This window comes from Alligator mississippiensis, chromosome 2 (genome assembly GCF_030867095.1).
Source record: "Alligator mississippiensis isolate rAllMis1 chromosome 2, rAllMis1, whole genome shotgun sequence".
In the NCBI taxonomy this organism is placed as follows: Eukaryota; Metazoa; Chordata; order Crocodylia; family Alligatoridae; genus Alligator; species Alligator mississippiensis.
In genome coordinates this window covers 176,986,484-177,012,693 of record NC_081825.1, presented here as the reverse complement: position 1 = coordinate 177,012,693, position 26,210 = coordinate 176,986,484, and the positions used below count along the sequence as shown (strand labels likewise).

The 26,210-nt window shown below is 45.0% G+C and overlaps 1 protein-coding gene and 1 pseudogene across 1 annotated transcript; one reads left to right on the top strand and one right to left on the bottom strand.

The window, feature by feature from the left end:
- Positions 1-307: 307 nt before the first annotated feature.
- LOC102565499 (olfactory receptor 9G4) lies at positions 308-1,237 on the bottom strand. Its single transcript, XM_006261544.1, has one exon. It carries the CDS (start codon positions 1,235-1,237, stop codon positions 308-310), a length of 930 nt encoding a protein of 309 aa, XP_006261606.1.
- A 23,806-nt stretch (positions 1,238-25,043) lies between these two features.
- LOC102565266 (olfactory receptor 9G4-like) lies at positions 25,044-25,981 on the top strand (annotated as a pseudogene).
- The last annotated feature ends 229 nt before the right edge of the window (positions 25,982-26,210 follow it).

Below are 26,210 nucleotides of genomic sequence, written 5' to 3'. Positions count from 1 at the left end.
CGGGTGGTCACTGACCCTGGTCAGCGCTCACCACCCCTCACCCCCTCCCCCCAGCCACCAACAGTGCTGGTGGTGTCTGTGGGAGCTCTGCGCTTACCACAGCCAGGCTCCCATTGCCACTGGCACACTCCTGCTGCCACCAGCGCAGCCGTGCCCCCTCAGCTGCTGGGGACACATGCTATTCATGCCCTCTGAGCAGGATGAGAGAATGTCCCTGATTTTTATCTAAACACATGGCAGAATAAGACTTGGTTTTCATCTCTCCTCTCTGTGGGCACACCTAGTGTCACCACCAGTTACCTGGTGTCTATGTTCTTCTGAGTGCTTTCTTGAATGCCTCTTTCATGTCTTTGTTGCGCAAACTGTAAATGATGGGATTCAGAAGAGGGTTGACCACTGTGTAGAACAAGGCAGCCACTTTGTCCAAATCTGGAGTGTGCTGGGAGCTGGGCTGCAAATAAATGAAGAAGTAGGAGCCATAAAAGAGGGTGACAGAGACCAGGTGGGCAGAACAGGTGGAAAAGGCCTTGCGCTGGCTGGTAGCAGAGCGGATGCGCAAAATGGCTGTGACAATGGCTGTGTAGGAGCCCAGGACAAGGGCAGTGGAAACTCCCACATTAAAGCCAACAACAGCAGCCAGGATGATCTCATAGACCTGGGTATCCTCACAAGCCATTTTCACCAGGGGCAGGGCATCACAGAAGAAGTAGTTAATGGTGTTGTCCCCACAGAAGTGCAGGCGGAAGGTGTTCCCAGTCTGCACAATAGAATTGACAAATCCAACCATGTAAGAGCTGAGCACCAACTGGATGCAGAGCTTCCTGGTCATGATTGAGGAATAGAGCAGAGGGTTGCAGATGGCCACATAGTGGTCATAGGCCATGGCAGCCAGCAGGAAGCACTCTGTATGGACCACAGCACAAGAGAAGAAGAATTGCAAGACACAACCAGCATAGGACATGATATTGCTCTTGGAAATGCAGTCAACCAGAATCCATGGAATATACACTGTAGAGTACCACGTGTCTAGAAAAGAGAGGCTGCCTATAAAAAAATACATAGGGGTATGCAATTCTGAGTCCAGAAAGATTAGGACTGTGAGGCCCAGATTTCCTACCAACATTAGGATGTAAGAGAAGAGAAATATCACAAAAAGGGCAGCTTGCAGATGTGGCTCTGATGTGAAGCCCACCAGGACAAACTCCATCACCAGGGTGCGATTGCTTCTCACGTCCATGGTCTCCAGAGGTATCATCTAAACACATAGGATAGCAGAAGTATATTAGGAAATGAGCTGTTTCAGAAGTTATTCATAGAATAATAGAAAAGTAGGGATGGAAGGGACCTCCAGAAGTCATCTAGTCCAATGCCTGAAGCAGGATCATCCCTATCCAAACCAATGGCAATGCACAGGGGGTGCATGGGGGTGCAGGTGCACCCCCTGAGAGCACCGGTGCACCCTCTGATGGCCACGCTCACTGCTTAGGAGATGGGCACTTGCTGCAGCCGCTTTCAGGAGTGGCTGCGGCTGCTTCTGGGAGCAGCTGCAGCGATTGGTCAGAGCTTGCTCTCCCCCCCAGACTGCAGGATCACCTGCAGGGGACACCCCCCAGACTGCAGGATCACTCTGGTTGGTGGGACTGGTTGCGGGGGGGGGGGGGGCACATGCCCCCCCTGACTATGGCAGCACCAGTTGCCCATGACCCAAACCATTCAATACTTATGCCCTTTTCTACCTATGCCTAAAACTTCATAATCACTGCTGTCACACAACTACAAGGCATATTGCTTAAAAGCACCATAACCTGCCACAGGTAAAATAGGGGGATGAAGGCTGTCAAGTGTCCTGCCACAGCAAGGGTTGTTAAAATGCACTTGAGAAATCCAAGGGAGAGGGTCATGCCCCTATTACAGAGAAAGGCAAAGCACTCATGGTCTGCATTAGTCTTAACAAGGTAAAATTCCTTCCTGATCCCAAATCTGGTAATTGGCCTTACCCTGAACAGAGGGGCAAGACTCTCTAAGCAAGAACATCTGGATCTTAGTTGTAGCAGAAGCATCAGCACATACCAGCTAAAATCCCCAGCTTTGGCTGCAGCCAACACCCAATGCTTCTGAGGAAGGTGAAAAAAACCTGTAGATACAGGAATGGAAAAAAAAAATTCCTTCCTAGCCCCATCTAGCAACAAACAAACCACAGAAGCATGGGAAAAAGCCATGTATCCTCCATTTTGCCCTGCAACCCGGAGACAGCAAGCATAAGTCCACACATCACACCCCTTAACTGGACAGCCAGAACTCCCCTTTTTCTATCTCCTCCATAAACTTATCTCAGCTGTGTTCATAACTAAGCGGGTTGTTGAGCTCTTCTTTATTCTACTGATGTTGAGCAAAATATGAGGGCTGTTCAAAAAGTATCAAGACTGATGCTGTAGGAAACAAAATATTTTATTTACAGGGGTTTCAGCTTAACCTCCTTTGAAGTATGCTTCTTCTGCATCCACACTCTTCTCCCAGCATTTCTGCCATTGTTGGAAGCACCTCTGATAAGCAATTTGTGGAATCACTAAAAGCTGCTCAATTGCATTTTGTTTTATGGTTTCCACATCACAAAATCTTCTTTCTTTCAAGATTTTCTTTAGCTGAGGGGAAAGAAAAAAGTCGCATGAGGCCATATCAGGTGAATATGGAGGCTGCAGCACTTGTGGGATACAGTGTTTGGTTAAAAATTGCTTTACAAGCTGTGCTGAGTGGGCAGGCGCGTTATTGGGGTGAAGCATCCAAGAGTCGGACACCCGTTTTTCTGGTAATTTTTTTGGTCATTTCATTTCCAAATCACCGCTTAGAACTGAATGACATGAATCAACAGAAGTTCCAACTTCTGCTATCTCTTGGACAGTCAATCACCTATCATTTTGAACCAAACTGTGAACCACTGCCACATTCTCATCATTTTGTGATGTTGAAGAGCATCCAGAATGCTCATCACTTTCGACCGATGATCGCCCTTTTTTAAACTGACGATACCATTCAAAAACTCTTGCATGGCTCATGGTGTCATCACCAAATGCTATTTTAAGTAATTCAAATGTTTCATATGCCTTTTTCCCAATTTGCATAAAAAATTTAAACCATGTGTTGTTCTGCACACTCTGACATAACGAAAGGGGACGCGAGACACAAATGATCTTACTTCAACTGCCGGCCACAGAAAACTGGAGAAACACCATGAGCTGCAAGCCTGTCCAGAGAAGTCCCAACATGCCCAGACATGTTCAGCAAAGCCATGCCCCCCACCCAATACTTTGTATCACAAATACATGTTCAGTCTCAATACTTTTTGAACAGACTTTGTATTTCTAATATCTATTTGCTCACAGCGGCAGAACTCTTGTTATCTCCTCGTGATCCATGTTGGGGTGGGGGGGAGAGAGGGTTTCCTGGAATTCCAACTGTTCTTCTTTACAGACCACTCTAGGCATAGCTACCCCTAGATCATCCCTGACCAATGCTTATCCTACCAATTTTTCAAAATCTCCAGTGATAACAATTCCACAACATCCCTAGGTAGTCTGTTCCATTGCCTTACTGTTCATAACTGCTGTAATGAACAAGTTTTCCCTGGTACACTATTTAAGCATACTTTGCTGCAAGTTCATGCCATTGGTGCACCTCCTGCTTCCTGCAGCAATGGAAAAAAGGTGGCTGCCCTTCAGATATTTGAAGACTACTCTCATATCATGTCTTAATTGCCTTTTTTGCGAGCTGAACATGCCTATTTCTTTTCAATCTCTGCTCACATGGCTTACCTTCCAATTCTTTTGTCATTTCTGTCACCCACCTCTAGATCCTTTCTAACTTCTCCCCATCCTTTTTAAAACATGGAGCCCAAAACTATAGACAAGTCCTAACCTGTGCCAAGTAAAAAGGCACTATCACTTTGCATATCTTGTACCTAATGCTTCTATTGATGCAGCCAAAAACTGCATTTTCCTTTTGTGCAGCTCCATTCCACTGCACCCTCATATTGAGTCTGTGATCCACCAAAACTCCTAAATCCTTTGCTGTAGTTTTCCCATCCAGTCAGTTGCCATCTATTCTGGCATCGATGGCTTTAAACAGTTCCTCTTTTCCTGGAAATATGTTATCTGCTGGGTGCTACTCCATATCTGGCAGGGATGCACTGAGTTTCTGGCTACCTGTAGGCTCTGGCTGCTTGTCTGTGTCTGTGTACATCCCTCCCGCCCTGCTTCAGCTGCCTGGAGCCTGCACCCAGGCTGCCCTGAGGTCTTCTGTGCTGCCACCGCTGCCCCACGTTTGGGGGGGCTAAGCCACATTACCCCCAGCCTTCTGCTGCCTATGCCTAGGAGTGCACACAGTGGTGGAAGCCACCCTTCCCGTCCCCATGCCCCCCACAAATGATCCACTCGCAACTTTGTCTCGTGCCCCTTCTTTTTGGCACCTGGGGTGGTTGCCCCGCTTACCCCCACACCCCACCCCCTTGCTATGGCACTGGCTAGGGGTGCTAGGCTCACCTCTAAGATCTGCCTGGTGGCTCTGGAAAAGTGTGTGAAGTAGTGCAGGGATTCCTGAATACCTTCACTTCACAGCCACCTCCTGCATGTAGATGGGAATGGATCAAATCCATGTGAGGCCTTCAGAGCACCAGGCTTGGAATAGGGAGTGAGGGGGCTGGCCATTATCCCCATCCTGACGGGCCTTGAGGTTAAGGTGAATGGGTCCCATGCTATAGATGGCTCCCTCTTATAGCCTAGAGCACCCGGACTTACCCGTGGAAGAAAAAGCTTTTTTTCCTGGGTAACTCCAGAATGTTCTCAGTGGATGAAGACAGATGATTTATATTGGAGTTTCATGAGTGAAACAGAACCTAGTACCCAAAGGTGTCTATGGGAAGTCCCCAGGGAAGCACTTAGCATGACTTCTCTTAAGTGCTTAGGGAAGATGGGAATATTTTTGAGACAGTAATGCAATATGTTATGTATGCTATCCCTGCTCCTGGCTGTCTCTGTGCTAAAATGGAAATGGACACAATCCCTCATGGCTTGAGGTCCTACCTGGAAACAAGATACCTTGAACTGTCCGCCTAGTGTAGAGATTACAGAGAGTTCAATCTACACTTCATGCAGTGGGGACTATCACAACAGCTCCACAGCTGTCAAAGAGCATGTGTTGCTTTAACCCCAGGAGAGATGAAACACATTTTATAGAGTGGAACCAAGAATTCTCTCTGAACCCTCCACTTCTCAGAAAAAAACACTGGCCTTCTGGTCCATTTTTATCTGCCCTGTTATAACAGTTGTACCACAGTCACCTCCTCAGACCTTCCCCTTATTCTTTTGAATCCTCATATTTCTTTGGCTTGTGAAGAACTGAGTTTGCTGAAATTTGGCCCTTATGCTCACTTCCTCATGAATTGAGCATAAGGTACCTGAGGAGAGCTCAGCAGATTGCCAAAGTCCTCAACCTACTTTCTTCAGGCTATTCCACTGAAAAATTCTTACTCTAGTGGGCCTGGTTTGGACATGAGTCTCTATCTTCATCACGTTTTTTCAATTGACAGTGAAATATTAGGGGCTAGAATGGAACAAGTGTAATGTGAAACTAATGTGGAAACAGGTGGCAGTCTGTAGAGTGTGATTTCTGTTAATGTGAACTGAAACCCCTAGAAAACCCCAGGGCTGGGGGGCAAGGGGAAAAGAAAGAGGAAGCTTGAGGCTGGAGTAAGGGGAAGAGGGAGTAGCATGTACATGGAAGCTGGTCAGCCCTACATAGAGGAGTGCACAGTGGAACTGAAGATCTCACTGGCTTGGTCAGCCAGGACTGCAGACTGAAGGAGTTGGACTCAGACTTGGGGGCAGCTGCAGACTGATTTTTGAGCACTCTGGGGACTAAAGGCTTGTTTGGGACACCTCTGGCAGGGTGTGTGTGTGTGTGTGTGTGTGTGTGTGTGTGTGTGTGTGTGTGTATGTCGGGGGGGGAATTAAAGTGCTGAGTATATGTTACCACAGTATTCATGTTTCTTTACCTTTTACCTGTTGGCTCCCTTTGGCCGTTGATGTGTACATCTAATCCCTATGATTTTCCATATAAAAGTGGGAACTCCCCCTTGTTTTCTGTGCCAGTTTCTGGGGCTGCAGAGTTGACACACAAGCTACCAAGGGAAGTGGCGGATTCTCCATTTTGGTGGACCTTTGGCACAGGAGTAGATGGTCTTCAGGGCGATGCTTTAGCCATGGTGAAATTATTTAGCCTGTTATATGCTGGAGGACAGATTGGATGATAATAGAATCATAGAAAGTTAGGGTTGGAAGGGACCACAGGAGGTCATCCAGCCCAACCCTCTACTCAAAGCAGGACCATTCCCAAGTAGTTCATCCCAGCCAAAGCTTTGTCTAGCCAGGTCTTGAAAACCTCCAAGGATGGAGTTTCCACCACCTCTCTGGGTAACCTTTTTCAGTGTTTTACTACCCTCCTAGTCAGAAAATTGTTCCTAATATCTAACCTAAGCTTCTGTTGCTGCTGAAGTGCTCTGGGTCAAGATACAAGGGGGTCGTGGGGAGAGGGATTTAACGGTGGGGGTCTACTACAGACCCCCCAACCAAGGGGAGGAGCTGGACCGGGAATTTTCGAGCCAGCTTGCAGAGGCACTTAAGGCAAGGGATGTAATTGTCATGGGTGATCTAAATTAACCGGACATCTGCTGGGAGGAGCAGTCAGCCAGGTCAGACCGTTCCAGGAGGTTCCTGGCCGAGATACAGGACCTCCACTTAACCCAGGAGGTGCACCGTCCCACCAGAGGAAATGCCCTGTTGGACCCAGTCCTGGCCACAGGCAATGATCTGGTAAGGGGGCTCCAGGTCCTTGACCACCTGGGTGATAGCGATCATCGCTTGCTGGAATTCATCATCCAGAGCAGGGTGTCAAGGGCCTGCAGCAAGGCGGTAGCCCTAGACTTCAAGAGGGCCAACTTCAACAAGTTGATGAGATTGGTGGGAAAGGCGCTGGGGTTCTCAAGGACAGGGGAACTCAGTGCTCAAGATGAGTGGTCGTTCCTTAAGGAGACGATACTCAGGGCCCAAGGGGTGACAATCCCAACAAGAAGCAAGGGGGGCAAGAGTGCCCGAAAGCCTCCCTGGCTCACTGAGGAAGTCCGGGAATGCCTGGTTGCCAAAAAGGCAGTGTACACCCGGTGGAAAGAGGGGGCTATCTCCAAAGAGGAGTATACCTCCACTGCTCGGGCTTGAAGTGGGGCTGTTAGGAAAGCTAAGGCGGACATAGAGTTAGGACTAGCGTCCAAGATCAAAGATAATAAAAAGTCCTTTTTCAAATATATAGGGAGGATGAAGAAGTCACTGGGAAATGTGGGGCCCCTGCAAGATGCGCTGGGCAATCTGGTGGTTGCGCCAGAGGAGAAGGCAGACCTCTTTAACAAATTCTTCACCTCCGTTTTCTTGTGCAGGGACGGGGGCTCCCCCACCGTGTTTCCAGATGGACTCGAGGGGAACGCCTCAAGACCTAAGGTTGAGGAGGACCGGGTTAGAATGTTCTGGAGGGGCTGGACGTGTTCAAGTCAGCAGGTCCAGATGCTCTCCACCCCAGGGTGTTGAGGGAGGTAGCAGGAGTTATTGCTGTGCCCTTGGCATGGCTTTACGAGTGCTCGTGGTGCTCGGGCCAGGTGCCAGATGATTGGAAGATAGCCAATGTGGTCCCCAACTTTAAGAAAGGAAGGAGGGAGGACCCGGGCAACTATAGGCTCGTCAGTCTTACCTCAATCCTGGGGAAACTCTTTGAGAAGATCATCAAGGAGCACATCTGTGATGGCCCGGCATCGGGGAGGATGCTCAAGGGCAACCAGCATGGTTTCATTACGGGCAGGTCATGCCTTGTACGATCAGGTCACAAAAGCATTGGATGCAGGTGTTGCCGTGGATGTAGTCTTTCTGGACTTCAGCAAGGCCTTTGACACTGTCTCCCACCCCATCCTCATTAAAAAACTAGGAGACTGTGGCATCGATGCCTACATGGTCAGATGGATTGCTAATTGGCTGAAGGGTCGCGCTCAGAGGGTGGTGGTGGACGGGTCATATTCGACCTGGGGGGAAGTGGGCAGCGGAGTCCCCCAGGGCTCGGTCCTTGGGCCCGCACTGTTCAATTTCTTTATCAGTGATTTGGACGACGGGGTGAAAAGCAACCTGTTCAAATTTGCTGATGATACCGAAATTTGGGGTGAGGTGGGCACGCTAGTAGGGAGGGAAAGACTACAGCAAGACCTGGATAGGTTGCAAGGGTGGGCTAACAAAAACAGGATGCGTTTCAATACTGACAAGTGTAGGGTGTTGCACTCGGGCAGTAGTAACCAGCAACACACTTATAAGATGGGAAACTCCCTTCTTGAGAGCACGGAGGCAGAAAGGGATCTTAGAGTCATCATGACTCCAAGATGAACATGTGCTGACAATGCGAGGTCACGGTCAGCAGCACTAACCGGACCCTATCGTGCATCCACAGGTGCATCTCAACTAGGGCCAAGGAGGTGATCCTCCCCCTCTACGCGACACTGGTCAGGCTGCAGCTGGAGTACTGTGTCCAGTTCTGGGCACCCCACTTCAAGAGGGATGTGGACAACATTGAGAGTGTCCAGAGGAGGGCCACATGCATGATCCAGGGACAGCAGGGCAGACCCTACAATGAGAGGCTACGGGACCTGAACCTGTTCAGCCTTCACAAGAGAAGGCTGAGAGGGGACCTGGTGACCGTCTACAAACTCACTAGGGGGGACCAGAAGGGTTTTAGGGAGACCTTGTTTCCCCTAGCGCCCCCCGGGATAACAAGGAATAACGGCCACAAGTTGTTGGAGAGTAGGTTTAGATTAGACATCTATAAGAACTACTTCACAGTTAGGGCGGCTAGGATCTGGAACCAACTTCCAAGGGAAGTGGTGCTGGCTCCTACCCTGGGGGTCTTTAAGAAGCGGCTCGATAACTACCTGGCTGGGGTCACTTGAGCCCAGTTTCCCTCCTGCCCAGGCAGGGGGTTGGACTTGAAGATCTACAAGGTCCCTTCCGACCCTACGTCTATGATTCTATGATTCTATGAACTTGAGATGGTTGCTCATTGTTCTGTCATCTGCCACCACTGAGAAGAGTCTATCCTCTTTTGAACCCACGTTCAAGTAGTTGAAGGCTGCTATTAAATCCCATATCAGTCTCCTCTTCTCTAGACTAAATGAGCCTAGTTCCCTCTGTCTTTCCTCATATGTCACGTCCCTCAGCCCCCTCACCATTTTTTTGCCCTCCACTGGACTCTCTCCAGTTTGTCCACATCCTTTCTGTAGTGGGGGTGGGGGGAGGGGGGGGGAGGGTTGCAAAACTGAATACAGTTCTCCAGATGTGGCCTCACCAGTTCTGAATAGAGGGGAATAATCACTTCCCTTGACCTACTGGCAACACACCTACCAATTCAGCCCAGTTAGGGTTGGAAGGGACCTATTAGAAGCCTATTAGACTTCTTGGCAATAAGGGCACACTGTTGGCTCATATTCATCTCATTGTTCACTGTAACCCCTGTGGCAGGACAGTAGGGGGTGCTACTACACAGAGCCACCCACCTCACAGTACCAGACCCAAAACCACGCTTTGGGAGTCTCCCCTGTGTGGAATCAGAAAAAAAAAATGCCTTAAACTTTGATCATACGAGTTATAAGATGACATAACCGCTTTGCGGGGAATTGCTGGCTCTGTACAGTAGAACAGATAAGGGAAAGTGTTTGTTCTTTGTAACTCCTCTGCAACTGCTTCGCTCACCACGGCCTTGAAGATAGCAAAAAAGTATGTACAACTCTGATTTCCAGGTGCAAGAAGGGAGTGTTATTTCTCCCTTTGTCCCCCTCATAGTTCTCATCCTGATAACAGCAAAGAAGTAATGAGGTAATGTTTGTAGCTGCTTTTCTAGCTAATTCCACTATATGATCACGTGAGTTGTAAGTGACTGTTATAAGCCTCCTGATTTTGCTCTTGGGGGGAACCCCTTCCAAGTGCTTGGGAAATCCATGTCACTTTGGGGTCCCCCCTACAGCTGTAGTTTCATTTGAATAAAAGCTTCTGCTGACCTGACCCAAATGTATGCTGCGTGTGTTTCCATGACACCTGGAGCATCTACGTTTACCTGTCCCCCTTTCTGGAGCACACCTGCAAGCCTGGGGTAATGCTGCCACCACATGGGCACTGGTCTCTGTTAAGGCTCTGTGCAGCCTGGGGTACATAGACTCTGTAAGCCTTGGGGTTGCTTTGATCACAGTGGTATTATTTCTGGGTGCTTTTTTTAGCCTGAAGCCTCCAAAGATAGCTCTCTGTAACAAAGGAAAGTAAATAGCTAAACTCACCATAGCCAGCAGAGCCAAGGGAGTAAAAAGGCCTGTCTCTCCCCTTAGGAATTCACAACCAAGCATGCTGTATCCTGATATCTTTTTATTGATCAGAGGGAGAGTGGGGCTAGAGCAAAAGAAGTTAAGAGAAAGCACCTTGAGCAATACAGAATAAATTGAGCCTTCCATCAAATTTGGGTTTGGGAACTCTTTTCACACACATCTAAGTAATTGGCAGTGGCACAAACTAAGCTGTGTCCCAACAGTTTTACTTTAATATGCGAAAAAGGCTTTTAAAGAAGCAAGAAATCCTGCTCCTGCAAACAGTAACACAGTTGCAGTGCCTTAAAGGGGAAATCTCGTGGTGTATACAAGCAGCCCTTGGCTTTACAGTGTAAATTTAAGGGTATCATTGATGGATATATCTTCACCCCTACACTAGCTAGAACCCTACTGATCCAAGAAAAGAATTTTAAGAAAGAGAGAAAAATCATCTTAGTTTATACTGGAGATTAATTCTGAGACTTATGAAGGAATGAGACAAAGTGTGGAGCAAGGCTTTTGGTGGCAATGCTAATAATGAACAATTTACCATTAATTTTCTGCAAATATTGACAATATTGGCATATATGTTCTCTTTATGAAAAGAACTGCAATAGATCTGATTCTTGGAAGGAATTACTAGATAGTGTATATCATTTTGTAATGAGGGCTTTTTATGTTAAAAATAACAAAATAAGAAGAAAAGACACAAGGAAATAGACTAATCCAGAATCAGACCCACTGCTTGAGAGTTAGTGGAATGTAGTTTGAAACAAGGGGCATTTATATACGTGCTTGGCAGCAGGGGGAGGGTGCTTTAATTAGAGTCGCTGTGAGAGCCACTCTAATTAAAGTGCCCAGAGCACCATGTGTATCAGTGCCCCTGCACTGAAACATGGTGGTGGGGGCACTTTTACTAAAGCTCATTGAACAGGGATGTTGATACGTATGACACTGGAGTCCACTGGAGCACAATAATTACCACATTTCAGCAGAGTCGATTAATTGAGTCTGCTCCAATGCACTGTAATTACAGCACATCAGAGCAGCCTCCCTGCATGTGTATAGGCACCCAAGGTGTACAATTAGTGAACCTCTGTCAATAGTTCCATCAAAGACACCCAATGGATAGGGATGAAGAAAATGCCTGGAAGGAACCTATAGCAAACAGTGTCAGCATCAGTTTACTCCCTTCTTTTGAGGGCTGTAATAAACAGATGCTACTTATCATGTGATCTCTTTGAGGCTATTTCCTCTCTGAGCAGCACTTCCCTATTCTTTGGCTCTGGCTTGATCCTTTGGGCACAGGGAATTACAATTTATTTTGATATTTTTCCCCACATTCCTAGGGAAATAAGTGCAGGGGTATGTACGCACAGTACACTGAAATTTTGCATCCCCTGGCCTTGCCTCATATGTTCTTAAGTTAGCGTCTTTGTGTGGCACTAAGGAGCCTGTTTATTCTAAATTAAGCAATGAATGTAGTAGTACCCATGCTTGGTAGAGCTTTGGCTCCACAGGTTTTAGGAAAGGTGAACCTCTCACCTATCGGCCATTTTGACCTAGTTGAATAAGATGAGCATGCACAGTTGGCGAGCTCTTACATAACGATTTTTTGCACCTAAATTGATAAAAGATCTGGATACTTACCTCTCGATACTTACCTTACTTATCAAAGCAGTTTGATACATATCCACTTACCTCGTTACTTATTGAAACAGTTTGATACATTATGTTAGACAACAATGATTGATTTCTATCTTCTCCTTGTTTTTATTGTCTGTACTTGCTATTTGTTTGTTAAAAGTATACACAAATTTCATAGTCTGTTAATTGTCACTAATATTTGTTTTTATCTAGTTCTGTTGTTATAAAATCTACTTAAGCCTTGAGTCTTATTCAGATTTTAGCATTGGGCAGGGCCAGGCTGAAGGTCAGTACCCAGTGAAAAGATTAGGACAAGTCCACCGTTTCTAACAACCCTCATATTTTGCTTTAATTAAAAGCATTTGCAGCAATGCCCTTCATGTCATACCCCCTTTACCACAGCCTCCTTATCTTCCACTTAGCCTGGACCTGTCCCCAATGAAGCCTGGTGCTCCAGAAATGGGAGTCCAGAAGTGACACACAAAAATCAGCCTAGTGCAGTGAGACCCTCTGAGTGACAAACTGCAAACATGTAGCAGTCAGGACCTAAGCAAACTGCTTGATTCTGTCTCCAAAGTTCTGTTAGTAAGAGCAGGACCAGAGTAATGTCCCACAGCACCTTGTGCCTGTCCCCTATCTGGGGAAAACTGGAATGGCAGGGAGAAGGGGGCTGATAGTACAGTTAGCAAAGGAAGATTTCCCCCCAAAGCACCAGAGGCAGCAGCAATAATGTCATGTGCCATGAATATTCCCACCTTCCCACAGGACAAACAAGGTGTCATTCTAATTGCTCCTTTGGGGACCTCTCAGAGACATCCTTAGAGCAGATCTATTGGAAGCGGATCCACTCTACTCACAGAACTCCCATATAAATTATATGTGTCCTTCATCTAAACAAGAACTGGCCTCGGTAAAGACTTGGTAAGGAAATGCATCTTCCCTTCAGCAGGTATGTCTGGCTGCCCCAATCTATAGTAGGGAGGTTTCTATTCTGTGAGATCCCATTCATCCCCCCAGTCTCAGGGTTGGATGGGGTGGGGTATTGGCTAGCTTTCACCTGCCTAATTATTATCCCTATGACTCTGAGGGACCCTTTGAAACTTAATCCATTCTCTTTTCACCCAGAAGGTGGTTACAAAGAGAAGACATTCAGGGAGCCCACCACTGCTTTACACACTTGTCTGAAGCCCAGTGAGAGCTCAGTGGTGACCCCAGCATCCTTAGTGCAGAAAGGCCTTGGTGACCGCTCACACCCAAACAGGTTAAACATTTACAGGCAAGTCCTACTGAGAGAACTGTTGGGTGGGCTACTCCAGCTGAGTGTAAAACGTGCCCTGGAATCATTTAACTGGATCACAGATTTATTTACAAGAGTTAGAAGAGAACACAGAATCCTCTGATGTACAGCAATTTGTGGCACAGTGCATTCTCTCCAGTCTCCACACACTGCCTTGCTATATGCCATCCTTAAGTACCCACAGAGCACAAGGGAGCTTGGATCAGTGTGTCTCATCTATTCATCCTCCTTTCTGAGGAGAAAAAATGTAATCACTTCCCTTGGACTTCGCAGAGTTATTCCCCACCATAGTGATGTAATTCTCCTGTATACAAGATTTGTGAAACACACTACAGCTCTGTTGTGCATGTACAGCTTATTGTGCAGTTGATGCATCAAAGACTTTAATGGGCTCTGGCTGTCTTATTGACTTTTATAAAACAAAATGTTTAGTATTATGCAGTCCTTTTATATGTGACAATTGGGCTGTAGAGTGATTGAATCCTGAGAAAATAGACCCAGAAGGGATCTCAGGAGTCATCTAGTTCAACCTCCTGCTCAAAGCAGGATCATTCCTCTCTAGGTCATCCCAGTCAAATGTTTGTCTAATCTGCTCTTAAAAACTGCGCTGGAGAAAAATTCCACAACCTCTCTAGGTTACCTGTCACAGTGGCACCTTCAGAGTTAGGAAATTCTTAGTATCCAAACTAAATGTCCTTTCTGCAATTTCAGGCTGTTACTTTTTTGTCATGTCCTCTGTGATCACTGGTAGTATCCTCTTTATAAACACCCTTCATGTATTGAAAGACTGTTACCAAATCCCGTCATAGTCTTCATACCTTCAGACTAAATAATCCCAGTTCTTTCAGTCTTTCCTCATAAATCATGTTTTCTAAACCTCTAATCATTTTGTGGATTTTCACTGAACTATTTCCAATTTGTCCACATCTTTCTTGAAGTGCAATGCACAAAACTGGAATCAGTGCTACAGCTGAGGCCTCACTGGTGCTAACCACTTCCCTTAACTTGCAGCAGGCAACACTTCTGTTAATACAGCCCAATACGCTCTTGGCTATTTTTGCAACAGGAGTGTACTGTTGACTCATGTTGAGCATGCAGCCACTATAATAACCTTCAGATCCTTTTCTCTTGCCCTGCAGCCCAGCGAGTCATTCCACAATATATATTTGTGCATTTGATTATTCTGTCCTAATGGCAGGAAACTTTGTTTGTCCCTAATGAATTTAATCCAATTAAGTGTAGGATAAAAGGATGGGATAGCACATTATAGGTAATCAATATAAACAAACAAAACTGTAATCTGCACAAGAGGCCAGAAATAGGTTTTGGTAAAACTGATTAGGAATTATTAATACACCATCCCCCACAGAAAATGTAGAAAATTAAGAATTAAAAAAAATTCCTATCAAATATTGTCACATCTTGAAATCTGAGAATTGTGAATATCTCAACCTATTTACCAAGAACTGAGAGCTTTAAATTTAAATTGTATGTACTAATTTATCTGCTGGCAAAAAGGTAAAATTCTTTAGAGAGAACACATTTTTCCCCCTGAAAATCATTTGCTTACTCAAAATCAGCAATTTTCCTTCCAAATGTAGGGGATTTTGATACAAAGCTTTGACCAATGTTATTCTGCAAAGAATTTTTATTTGACTGAATATGAGAACATACCCTGCAATTTTCTCTCTGTATCTATGTTAACGATGGCCTCAGTGATTATGAAATGCAAAAGATGATGGGAATGAAGAGTTTCTTCTCAGGATATCAAAATTTAAAAAAAATTCAGCAAAAGTTTGTGTAAATACCATAGTAAGGAAACTTGGACAAAAAAAGTGTGTTTAATTTTCAGGCAACTAAACTTCAGCTAAATCCAAATGAATGTTTACCAGTATGCTTAAAAGCTTGTGACTCAAGAAAGGGGTATTTTCATAGCAAATTTTAACACTAACTGTCATTTTGCAAAAGGACTCCAGATTTTTTAAAATAATAAGGAAATAACTTTTTCAGGGACACACCATTAGAAAAGATAGAAATACTCCCACTTTCAGCAAAGTCCAACTTTTGGGCAAAGACCAATCTTGGAGTATTCCAGATGAATAAGTGAAAATTTCAGAGCACTAAAAGCAACAGAAAAGAAGTTAAGAATACAAGCCATAATGCTCTTTTAACTGCAGCCACCAGCATTACTTAAAATAAGAGATTAAGCACATTGAGATCTGCCATTCTCCATAAGTAGCTATGACTCAACCAAGACTGTTCCCAGATTAAGATATTATTTAGCATCCAGGTAAACAGAACCACCTCTCAGGCAAAAGATTACAATTCTCCTGTGCATGGTGCCTTCGTATATAACTGGGGAGAGAGTAACCTGTTTAAAGCCATCAAGGGAGTTAGACTTAGCAGGAATCATATTGTCAGGTACCTTGATCACCAAGTCAGAGCGCCAGAGTCCAGAAACTATAATACAGTGTACTCAAAGTCAAGTTCATAGTAGCAGCAGGTACTAGGCCTGTGTGAGTAGGCAGCTATTTGATCTGGCTTCAGATCCAGCCACTTCAGATGCCAGGGATCCAATGATCTCCAGACTGGGTTCCTGCTTTGATCTGGCCGAAGTGGCTCCGAAGCTTCAGAGCTGCCTCGGAGATCCGGCTATAGGGTACAATGGGGAATCAATGAAATATCTATAACTTTGTTGTTTTATGTCTGATTTGGATGAACCTTGCAGGGTTGGTAGCCCCTGGTGAGGCCACAAAGCCTGACAACTTTCAAGGAGATAGGTGCAGGGGTTTGGGGGGAACTGTACCCCAAATTCTTGAAAGGAAAACTCATGTCACATATATGTATTACACCACAGGGGGGTAAAAGCTTCAGGGATGGTAGCCCCTGGTGAGGCCACAAAGCCTGCCAAGTTTCAAGAAGATCAGTGCAGAGGTTTGGTGGAAACTGCACCTCAAGCTGCTGACAGGCCAAACACAGATGACCCTGTGTGTGTTAAGGTGCAGAGGGCTGAAAACTGCAGGGGTGGTGGCCCTTGCTGAGGCCACAAAGCCTGCCAAGTTTCAAGGAGATAAGTGCAGGGGTTTGGGGGGAACTGCATCTCAAGCTGTGGACAAGCAGAACTCGTGACATGGGTGACACTGTGTGCTAAGGTGCAGCAGAGTGAAAGCTGCAGGGGTGGTAGCCCCTGCTGCAGCCACAAAGCCTGCTAGCTGTCAAGGAGATAGGTGCAGGGGGGTTCTGGGGCCCTGCACCTCTAGCTGCTGACAGGCACAATTCATGACAGCCACCACCCCTGCAGTTTTCACCCCACTGTGTTGTACTGCATTGATGTGACACAAGTTCTGCTTTCAAGAATTTGGGGTGCAGTTCTCCCTGAACCTCTGCACCGATCTTCTTGAAACATAGCAGGCTTCATGCTCTCAGCAGGGGCTACCATCCCTGCAAATTTCATCCAAATCAGACAAAAAACAACAAGGTTATAGATATTTTATTGATTCCCCTTACGAAAGCCAATGCTTTGATCCGGACATGCTGCTTCAGATGCCAAAGCATCTGAAGCTTCTCCAGATCCGAAGCACAGTGCGAAGCCTCACACAGCCCTAACAGGTATCTTCTAGAGTAGGCAGATGTAACAATTTGCCAAGCTCTAACAGCTATCTGCACGTGTCCCCTTCTACAACAAACATAGCAAAATACCATAAACAGATTTCAAATATATGAAGTATGAAGATATCTTACAACTCCAGCAGGCCTCAATCAGCCCTTCTAGATGCTGTATAGCTGCTAGGTCTGAGTAGCATCTCTCCATTCTCACTGATTCAAACCTCATTATGTCCTCTTCCACAGATGTCTCCAGTTTAACAATCTCCCTTACAGCCCTTTGCTGACTAGATGGCATCTCAGTCTCTGAGGAGTCCCCAGAGGCTTTCTTTTCTTTCTTAGATACGCTGTAAGTGTCTTCAGCTTTTCCAGAACTCCTGTCATTCTGGGGCAACACCTTGATAGGATTAGGAGCTACCTGATATGTTACTAGTGCCTGTTAATGTGTACATCTTTTGCTATCAGACAGGGGCATAATGTCCTTGGTTTGAAGTGGTGGTAACTCTTTAGAGACCCTGTAGTACAACCATTTTTTTTTTTTTTTATTAATCTTATCCTTTTTTAAAAATGCATTTCAATCATGGGTGTCAACAACATCATTGTCCATTAGATTTAGAAACCTGATTCTGATCTTATGAAATAGAATTTCCTGCTGGAGACAACCCATGTTTTATGGGTTCTGTCCTATAATTTAGGAGTGTCAGGTATGGATCAGTGTTTGAATCTTTTGCTTTTTTTGACAGTATCTTAACTAGTTGTACCCCATTTTCTACCAGCCCATTGCATTCTAGGTACTTGCGACTACTAGTCTTGTGTTGAAGCCCATGTTTACATACAAATCTTTTAAAATCCAAGCTGTTAAATTGAAGACCATTATCTGCTCTCACTATTTCGGAATCCCAAGTCTGGCAAAAAACTGATTTTATTTGAGTAATGACATAACTTGCTTTTGAATTTTCCATCTATGTAATTTCCAAGGTGGATGCATGCTATTAACACACAGCAATAAACTCTTGTGCTTTCTGCACTGGAGTTTATTGCTCCTGGGTGTGCTGTTTGAACATGCTCCTGGGACCACAGCATGTTGAGCTGGGTCTAAGCAGCCCCAGCTGGCAGAAGGTCCAGGGGGTCAGTCTGGCAGCCCAGAGCTGCTCTAATCCAACTCATTGTGCTGTGGAGAGGCTGTCTGGGGCCCAAGGGTGCTCCAGTATGGGGCTAGCCATCAGGCAGTCCCTGCACTGAATTACTCTGGTACCCCAGCCAGCCACATCAGTGTCTACACGTATGCTGCTGAGCGTGAAAATACTACCCGGCTGTGGAATTAGCTTCCTGTAGCCTGATAAGGCCACACATGTAGACATGACAGGTTTACTACAAAGCTAATTAGTCTACTCTCCAGTAAACTTTTTGTGTAGATGTGACCTCTATTTCTTCCATGCTTTTCCATCAAAGCTGCCAGAATCCCTTCTTTAGAGGTATCTGTTGAGAGTTTAGAGGTCTTTAAGGATTATAATAGCTTAACCTGGACTCCTTTTTATTAATTCCTTCATTTTTTCAAAGTCAGTGGTGTGGTTATGTTCCCAAGCCCACTGAACATGTCTTCTAGGAATGCTTTCATGTGTGTGGTCTTTTCTACCAAGTTATATATACATTTCCCTGCAAAACTGACCATTCCCATCAATTTTTTCACTCTTTCTTAATCGTTAAGAGGTGGCATGTTGGTAGGGGCCTTACTTCTGATAAGATCATCTTTCCATCCTTCTTCTGTTAAACTTTCTCCTAAATATGTTATTTGTTTGACACTGAATTTGTATTTTTGCCTGTTCGGTTTTAAGCTGGCTAAAGGACCTCTTTCTAATGCGTGCTTTAGTCGCAAATGTTATTCCTTGGTGTTTTCCCCCAAACTCGAATACCACCTATGTTTGCTAGCGTTCCCTCAAGACCTTCAAAAATTTGTTGTATCTTCCTGCATGGGCGGATCTAGAATTTTGAAAAGGGGGTTGCAGATGGTGAGGTGCATCATCTTGGCAAAAAGTGGCCAGTGGTGTCCCTCAGGGGTTGGTGCTTGGTCCAGTGCTTTTTAACATCTTTATCAATGATTTGGATGCAGGAGTAAAGAGCTCACTGGCCAAGTTCATGGATGACACCAAGTTATGGGGAAGCATGGTCACACTTGAAGACAGGCTGCTGATACAGGCAAACCCAGACAGGCTAGCATGTGGGGCGGATTGGAATCAAATAAAGTTCAACATTGAGAAATGTAAAGTGCTCCATCTGGGGACAACCCCCCGCCCCTACACACCTACAAGCTTGGCAACGCTAAACTGGCCAGCACCACAAATGAAAGGGACCTGGGGGATAATAAGACTACAGTATGAATATGAGCTGGTAGTGTGACACCGTAGCCAACAGGGCAAATAATATCCTGGCATGCATCAATCGATGCATCTCCAGCAAAACTAGGGAAGTGATTCTTCGACTCTACTTGGCACTGGAGAGACTGCAGCCGGAGTACTGTGTCCAGTACTGGGTGCCGCACTTCAGCAAGGACGTGGTAAAGCTTGAGAGGTCCAGAGAAGGGCTACTCATATGATCAGAGACTTTCAAGCCATGCCATATGAGGAAAGGCTGAGGGACCTGGGACTCTCCAGCCTGAAAAAGAGAAGGCTGAGAGGGGACTTGATAGTGGCTTACCACTACATCAGGGGCATACATCAAGGGCTTGATGAACAACTGTCCACCAGGGCATCCTTGGGAATAACCGAGAGTAATGGCCATAAATTCCTGGAAGATCATTTCAGGCTGAACATTAGGAAAAACTTCTTCACAGCTAGGGTGTCCAGACTGTAGAACAGGTTCCCTCCAGAGGTGGTGCAATCTCCTACCCTGGAAATCTTCAAGAGAAGACTAGACAGTCACCTTGCTGGGGTCCCTTGATCTCAGCTGTCTTTCCTGCCTGTTGCTGGGGGCTGGACCCGATGATCATCCGAGGTCCCTTCCAGCCTTACAATCTATGAATCTATGAATCATCATGAATAAAACAATGTAATTTTCTCCAGTTAAAAATAAACTAGAAACTTTATCCTAGGGGCATTATTTATTATAAGATTGAAGCAAAAACAAATATAACTTCATTGCAATGAGTTAAGAACAATCTGCAGCCTGTGAAATAGGAGCTACATTACCAGGAGCAGCTTTTAAACTGCAGATTTTCAGAATAAAGGATAGCTTGATTAGTGGAACATCAAGAGCATTAAAAGGAAGAGATGGTTGTTAATACCCGTGGAATGAAGAATTTAGATGGGATCAGATAGATTATAATGAGATATGAAGTCAAGTGACTAGCTTTGCACTGCCTGACTACAAATGCTGCTGCCAATGCTAGGCAGTTGAGGTGCCTGTACACGAGCCAGGAGGCTGCTCCAGTGTGCTGTAATTACAGTGTGTCAGAGCACACTCAGTTAATTGAGTCTGCTGGAGCATGGCAATTACCGTGCTCCAGCCAGCCTCCACATTGCATGTATGAGCATCCCCATGCTTCAAAATGGTGGCAGGGCGTTTTAACTAAAACTCCTTCAATGAGCTTTAGATAAGGCACCCCTGCAGCCATTTTGAAGTGCAGGGATACTTATACATGAGACACTCCAGGTGCTTTAATTAGGGTGGCTTTTGGAACCCCCACTCCTGAAGTATGTGTAAAAATGCCCTTGGTTTTAATCTTTGGGTGGGACAGAAGTCAAAGGATCATGCAAGTGAACCAGTGCATTGGTACCCCAAATCCGTCCCTGTCTTCCTGTGAAAAAGCTCAGGTGCAGAACACAATTCAAAAGGAAGTCTTTGAAAGCAGCACTTGGAAAGAAAAGTGCTATTGTTTCAAAGGGAAGACAGAGAGGATGCATCCACACTGGAGAAATACTTAGCTTTTGCTATGCTTCCAAACATTTCTTCTCTGGTAGGAAATAGAAAATGTTCCTTTTTGATGTACCTGTTTAATTGTTTTGCACCCAGACACTAGCTTAAAGATCCATCTTTCTTTTCTGCTATGATGAGGGAATGAACACAAACTGTTGGTCTTTCTGGTTTTTTTCCTATTATATCCAAAATAACTCATCTGTTTCGTTTCTCCTTAACTTTTTTTTTTGCTGCTTTAAGCAAGAGGAACATTTTTAGGGGCATGAACAGTAAGAGTGTTTGGTTCAGTCAGTCCTATATTCTAAACAGCTGAAAGTTTATACAATTATAAACATCAGAAAACTATTCTTTATTGCTTTCCACTGGCTCCTATACTATCAATTACCATTCCAAGCTTTACATGTTCTTAACACAATAATAGGCATCAGTTTTCCTGAAACAATTATTAACTTTATATCTTTACCATGTTGCCTTTGTGCCTAACTTGCAATTCATACACACCTTTAGTTGGAATTAACTCCCATTATATGATCTGAGAATTACCTTCTGAATCTGTATGCACAAAGGTTTAATGTTTAACTGGCTTGCTTTCTAGCCTCTTCAGTCTGGGATTTGTAATTTCAGAATCCCGGTAAATTCTGATTGCTTGTTCCAAAGTCAGTCAGCATGTGAGTAATTGCCAAGCCATGTGATAGCATGCTCAATGGCCATGTGCAGTTCCTATAGTCCGGCACTTAGCTTAGTCAGTGGGTAGTCATCGACATTATGCAACATGGTGCATGTTTTTCCACAGCTACAGTCTAGATTGTTGCAAAGACCTGAACAGTGGAGGTTGGCTGTACACAGACTTTACCCTGTTTGGGCCTATTCAGCAAGGCCCACTGATGGCATGGCAGGTTGAAACCAAGTGGACAGACTGTAGGATCTATGATAAGGAACTTGTTTGGTGGTAATGTCAACCTCTATGCCTCACACCAGAGGGTCTCTGCTGTGCGGTTCTGGTGCAGCAGTTTGGATGACAGTGGATGTCGTGATGGTAGACGAAGCAGGTGGATTTAAGAGATCATTGTAGAGCGACAGGCTTGGATTGGCATAGATCTTCTCTAGTAGCTTGCTAGTTGCAACTTTGCATCCTATATGAGTGGGAACAATGTTGCTCAGGACTGGGACCCATGGGAGAGGGGTCAGTCAAAGAGTTCCCAGATGATGTGCATTGTTGAATGTAGCTGCACATCAACGAGTTTGGTGTGTGATGACCGATTGCAGACTGGTGTGCAGTGCTCTGCCACAGAATACAAGATGGCAAGAGCTAACATTCTTAGGGTTGAGGCTCTTGCACCCCATGATAGCCCAGCCAGCTTGTTAAGGAGGTTCTTGAGTATTTGAACTTTCATTGCTGTCTTTTTTAAGTGTTCATGGTAGCTCAATGTCCGGTCTAGCATCACACCCAGGTAGATGGGTTGTGCTTCGTGCCACAGCCTGACCATTCAAGTAGATGTCTAGCTCCCAGGCAGCATTGGAATTGCGTAGGTGAAGAACACTGGAAATTGTCTTACAGACACTTGGCTGGACACACCAAGTCTTGCAATAGTCAGCTAGCTTTGTGACATCACTGTTCAGAGTATGCTCTAGCTCAAAAGAAGTCTGGGCCTGGAATCCACAGCAAAGTGTTCCAAAGTGAGTTCAGTATTTTCCAACAACCTCTTCCTAAGCTATGGATCAATGGGCACATCTACAGATACAATTAATGCACATGAATAAACTCTAGAGCAATATGCTCCAGGTTTAATTGCTCCTGGGCACACTGTTTGAACATGCACCCAGGAGCAATTAACTCCAGAGCATATTGGTCTGCAATTTCTTTGTGTGTAGCATGTGAAGCCTGGTTGAAACAGCCCTGGCTGGCAGGGGGCCCTGGGGCTCAGCCTACCAGCTGGGCTGCTCTAACTGAGTTCCACGTGCTGCGAAAGGGCTGGCTGGGACACAAGGGTGCTTCGGGACACACACTTGTGCTCCATCCAGCTGGGCCAGCATCTACATATGCACTTCTGTGCATGAAAAAACTCCACAGCAAGGTAGTATTTGTATTTACAAGTACTACCCTGCTGCAGAGTTTATTAGTTCCCTGCACCCTAATAGGGGTACATATCTAGACACTGAAGTGTTTACTGCAGAGCTAATTAGTCAGCTCGGCAGTAATGTCTTACATAGACAAGTCCACTGATCCCCAGCACAGTTTGGTCTCTTATAAGGGACTCTGCTAACTTTCCTAAGTTGCAAATCTGACTCAACAGTCTGAAGTCAGTAACAAATTCCTCATTTGTCCTCTCTTGGTTTTCTGACATAGAAGTTAAAAATGTTTCAAAGGTTTAGGTTTGTTTTGACATGCAATACTCTTCAGACTTTTTAGTAGTCTTACTATTCTTTTCCCTTTCAGATAGTTGCTAACTTAAATGCAGTTAAAGCTTTGTGCCCTGCTAGATCTTTTCTGTGGCTCTGTTAGCCAACATATACAGGTAGATATTGACACCCTGCTTGAATTTTTTCTGGCTTTCTGCTGCATTGTTGGAGAGCTGTAACTGCTCTGGAAGTGACAAATGCTCCATTTCTTCTTTTGTGCCCCCTCCTTGTCTTTTTGTACTCCACTTCTGGTAGCATGTGTAGCTTGGTAGATTGATCACCAAGTCAGAGAGCCAAATACTAGTCCAGAAACTATTATACAGTTTATTGAAAGTCATAGTAGCAGATGACCTTCTACCAGGGACAACAGCCTTCTACTGCCAACTGCCCCAAGTAGCAGGCACAGAAATTATCCACATAAATTGCTCTTAGTGGAAAACCAGTGCCCAAAACTTCAGGTTTCTAATGCTTTTACATTTTCCTCATTTTACAGGTCATTTATAAGAAGATTCTAAAGAAGTAGTCCCCCTTCATTAATTAAGGTAACACATATTAATGTGATAATATGAATGTTTCAAAGAGAATATACTGTGCAGTAGCATTTTCTTCTTTAAAGTTGTCACTACCTTGTGACTGTCCCTTCACAGCATCCAATGAAGCAAGCCTTCTGCTTATGAAAGTTTATGCTAGACAAATAGACAGCTCTGAGTTAGTCTATATAAAGGTGCAAATCTATCCTCCCTTCTTCCTATCTAGCATTTTCCATTGGGCTAATATATGCCAGCCCAGAGGTGAACTTATTTAAGAAAACCTGATGAAATTTGGATCCAAACCTTTTCAGTTTCATGGAGGTTAAGGGCATTACATATTCTACTAACTATTCATTGATAATCACAGGTATGCATTGAGTATATATACACCAACTGATATATACATAGAAAATGGTAATATGAAATAATCAGATATGAGTAAATTATTTGCAGCACGTAGTTTACTAACCAAATTTGTCCTTTCTTCTGATTATAGTGTTTGAGAATATAGTGCGGCTTTTACAGATTTATCACTTGCACATAATTTATACAAACATAAACAAGAGTTTGTGGAGTTTTTCTTCTCTTTCCATTTGTGCTTCAGCAAATGGTTAACTGACAATGAACTGATGTAGCTCCACTGATTGCCCCAGCTTGAGATCAAGCGCCTTAGCATTTACTCAGCTCCCACTGACATGGTATACAAGCACACACTCCCTGTTGACAAACTAGAGATCATGCAGAGAAGGGCCAGAAAAATGATTTGAGAAACAAATCCTGTGCAATGAGAGAAAATAGGAGTTCTAATTCTGACAAAAAGAACCAATGGCTGGAGGTCAAAGCCAGACAAACGGAGATGAAGAATAAGGCGCCCATGTTCAACAGTGAGGGTAATTACTCTTAGGACAAACTGCCAAGGATAGCCACAGCTTCACCTTATCTTAATGTATTGAGAGCAAGAAGGAAAGCCATTCTGAAGCCCATCTTTGGTCAAAGAAAAATTACAGGGCTTAACCCAAGAAAAATTACAAGGGTCAACCCAAGAGTTACTGGATGGATTCTCTAGTCTGTAGATGGCTGTGATGGAACTTCTAGGCCAGATCCTCACAGTTATGGCCATAGCTTGATAGGGGAATAGATATACGTAGTGTGACTGACTGGGCTCTGGAATGGCTCAGATATTAACATATCTGACTTCCCTTGCCAACAGGTGATGGCTGTGGAGAATATGGAAGTCGGAAGCAATAGCACCCCTGTGACAGAATTTGTTTTGGTAGGCTTCACAAGAGAACCACATCTGCAAGTTGCTCTCTTTGTGCTGTTCCTCTTCTCCTACACCCTGACAATGATGGGGAACCTGGGCCTAATGACATTAATATTCCTGGACTCAAACCTGCACACGCCCATGTACTACTTTGTGAGCAGCCTCTCCTTTCTCGACATTTGGTATTCCACTGTCTACACCCCCCGGATTCTGACTGCATTTCTAAGAGACAGGTCATGTCTTATGCTAGCTGTGCTGCCCAGTTTTTCTTCTCTGCTGGTTTAGGCTTCAGTGAGTGCTACTTGCTGGCTGCTATGGCTTACAACCGCTATGTGGCCATCTGCAATCCTTTACTCTACTCCTCTGTCATGACTAGGAAGCTCTGTTTTCAGATGGTGGCCAGCTCCTATGCAGCTGGCTTTGCCAATGCCATTGTGCACACAGGCAACACTTTCCGCCTGCACTTCTGCGGGGACAACACCATCAACCACTTCTTCTGTGATGTACCACCATTGCTGAAGATGGCCTGTGATGACACCAAGGTCTATGAGATTATTTTGTCTACTGTTGTGGGTTGCAACATGCTGGCCACCACTGCACTCATCCTGATCTCCTACATGGCAATCCTGGTGGCCATCTTGTGCATCCGCTCAGTTATTGGCCAGCGCAAGGCCTTCTCTACCTGCTCTGCTCATTTGATCTCTGTATCTCTCTTTTATGGGTCCATCCTCTTCATATATGTACAGTCCAGCTCCCAGCACACCTCTGACTGGGACAAGATTACTGCCTTATTCTACACTGTAGTCAACCCTCTAGTCAACCCTATCATTTACAGCTTGCGCAACAAAGATGTAAAGGTGGCATTTAAAAAAGCCCTTGGAAGAACCAGAGGACCCAGGTAATTGGTGGGGGAAGCAGGCATGGCTGCACAGGAAAGAGATGAGTCAAATAAATTTCTGCTGTGTTTGGGATTGAAATCCAGGAAGATGGCTTCCATGTACCTCCTATATTCCCCACCTACATATGTCAACAATACTGCCTTTGATAAAGATAGCTATCACTTCACACTGTTTATGGTGATTTTGAAGTTGTACCAAGGGCAAAATGGCAGTCCCTGTCTGGTTCAGAGTG

Excerpts from the sequence above, each read along its gene's own strand:
- LOC102565499 (XM_006261544.1), bottom strand. The coding sequence starts at position 1,237 with ATGGACGTGAGAAGCAATCGCACCCTGGTGATGGAGTTTGTCCTGGTG.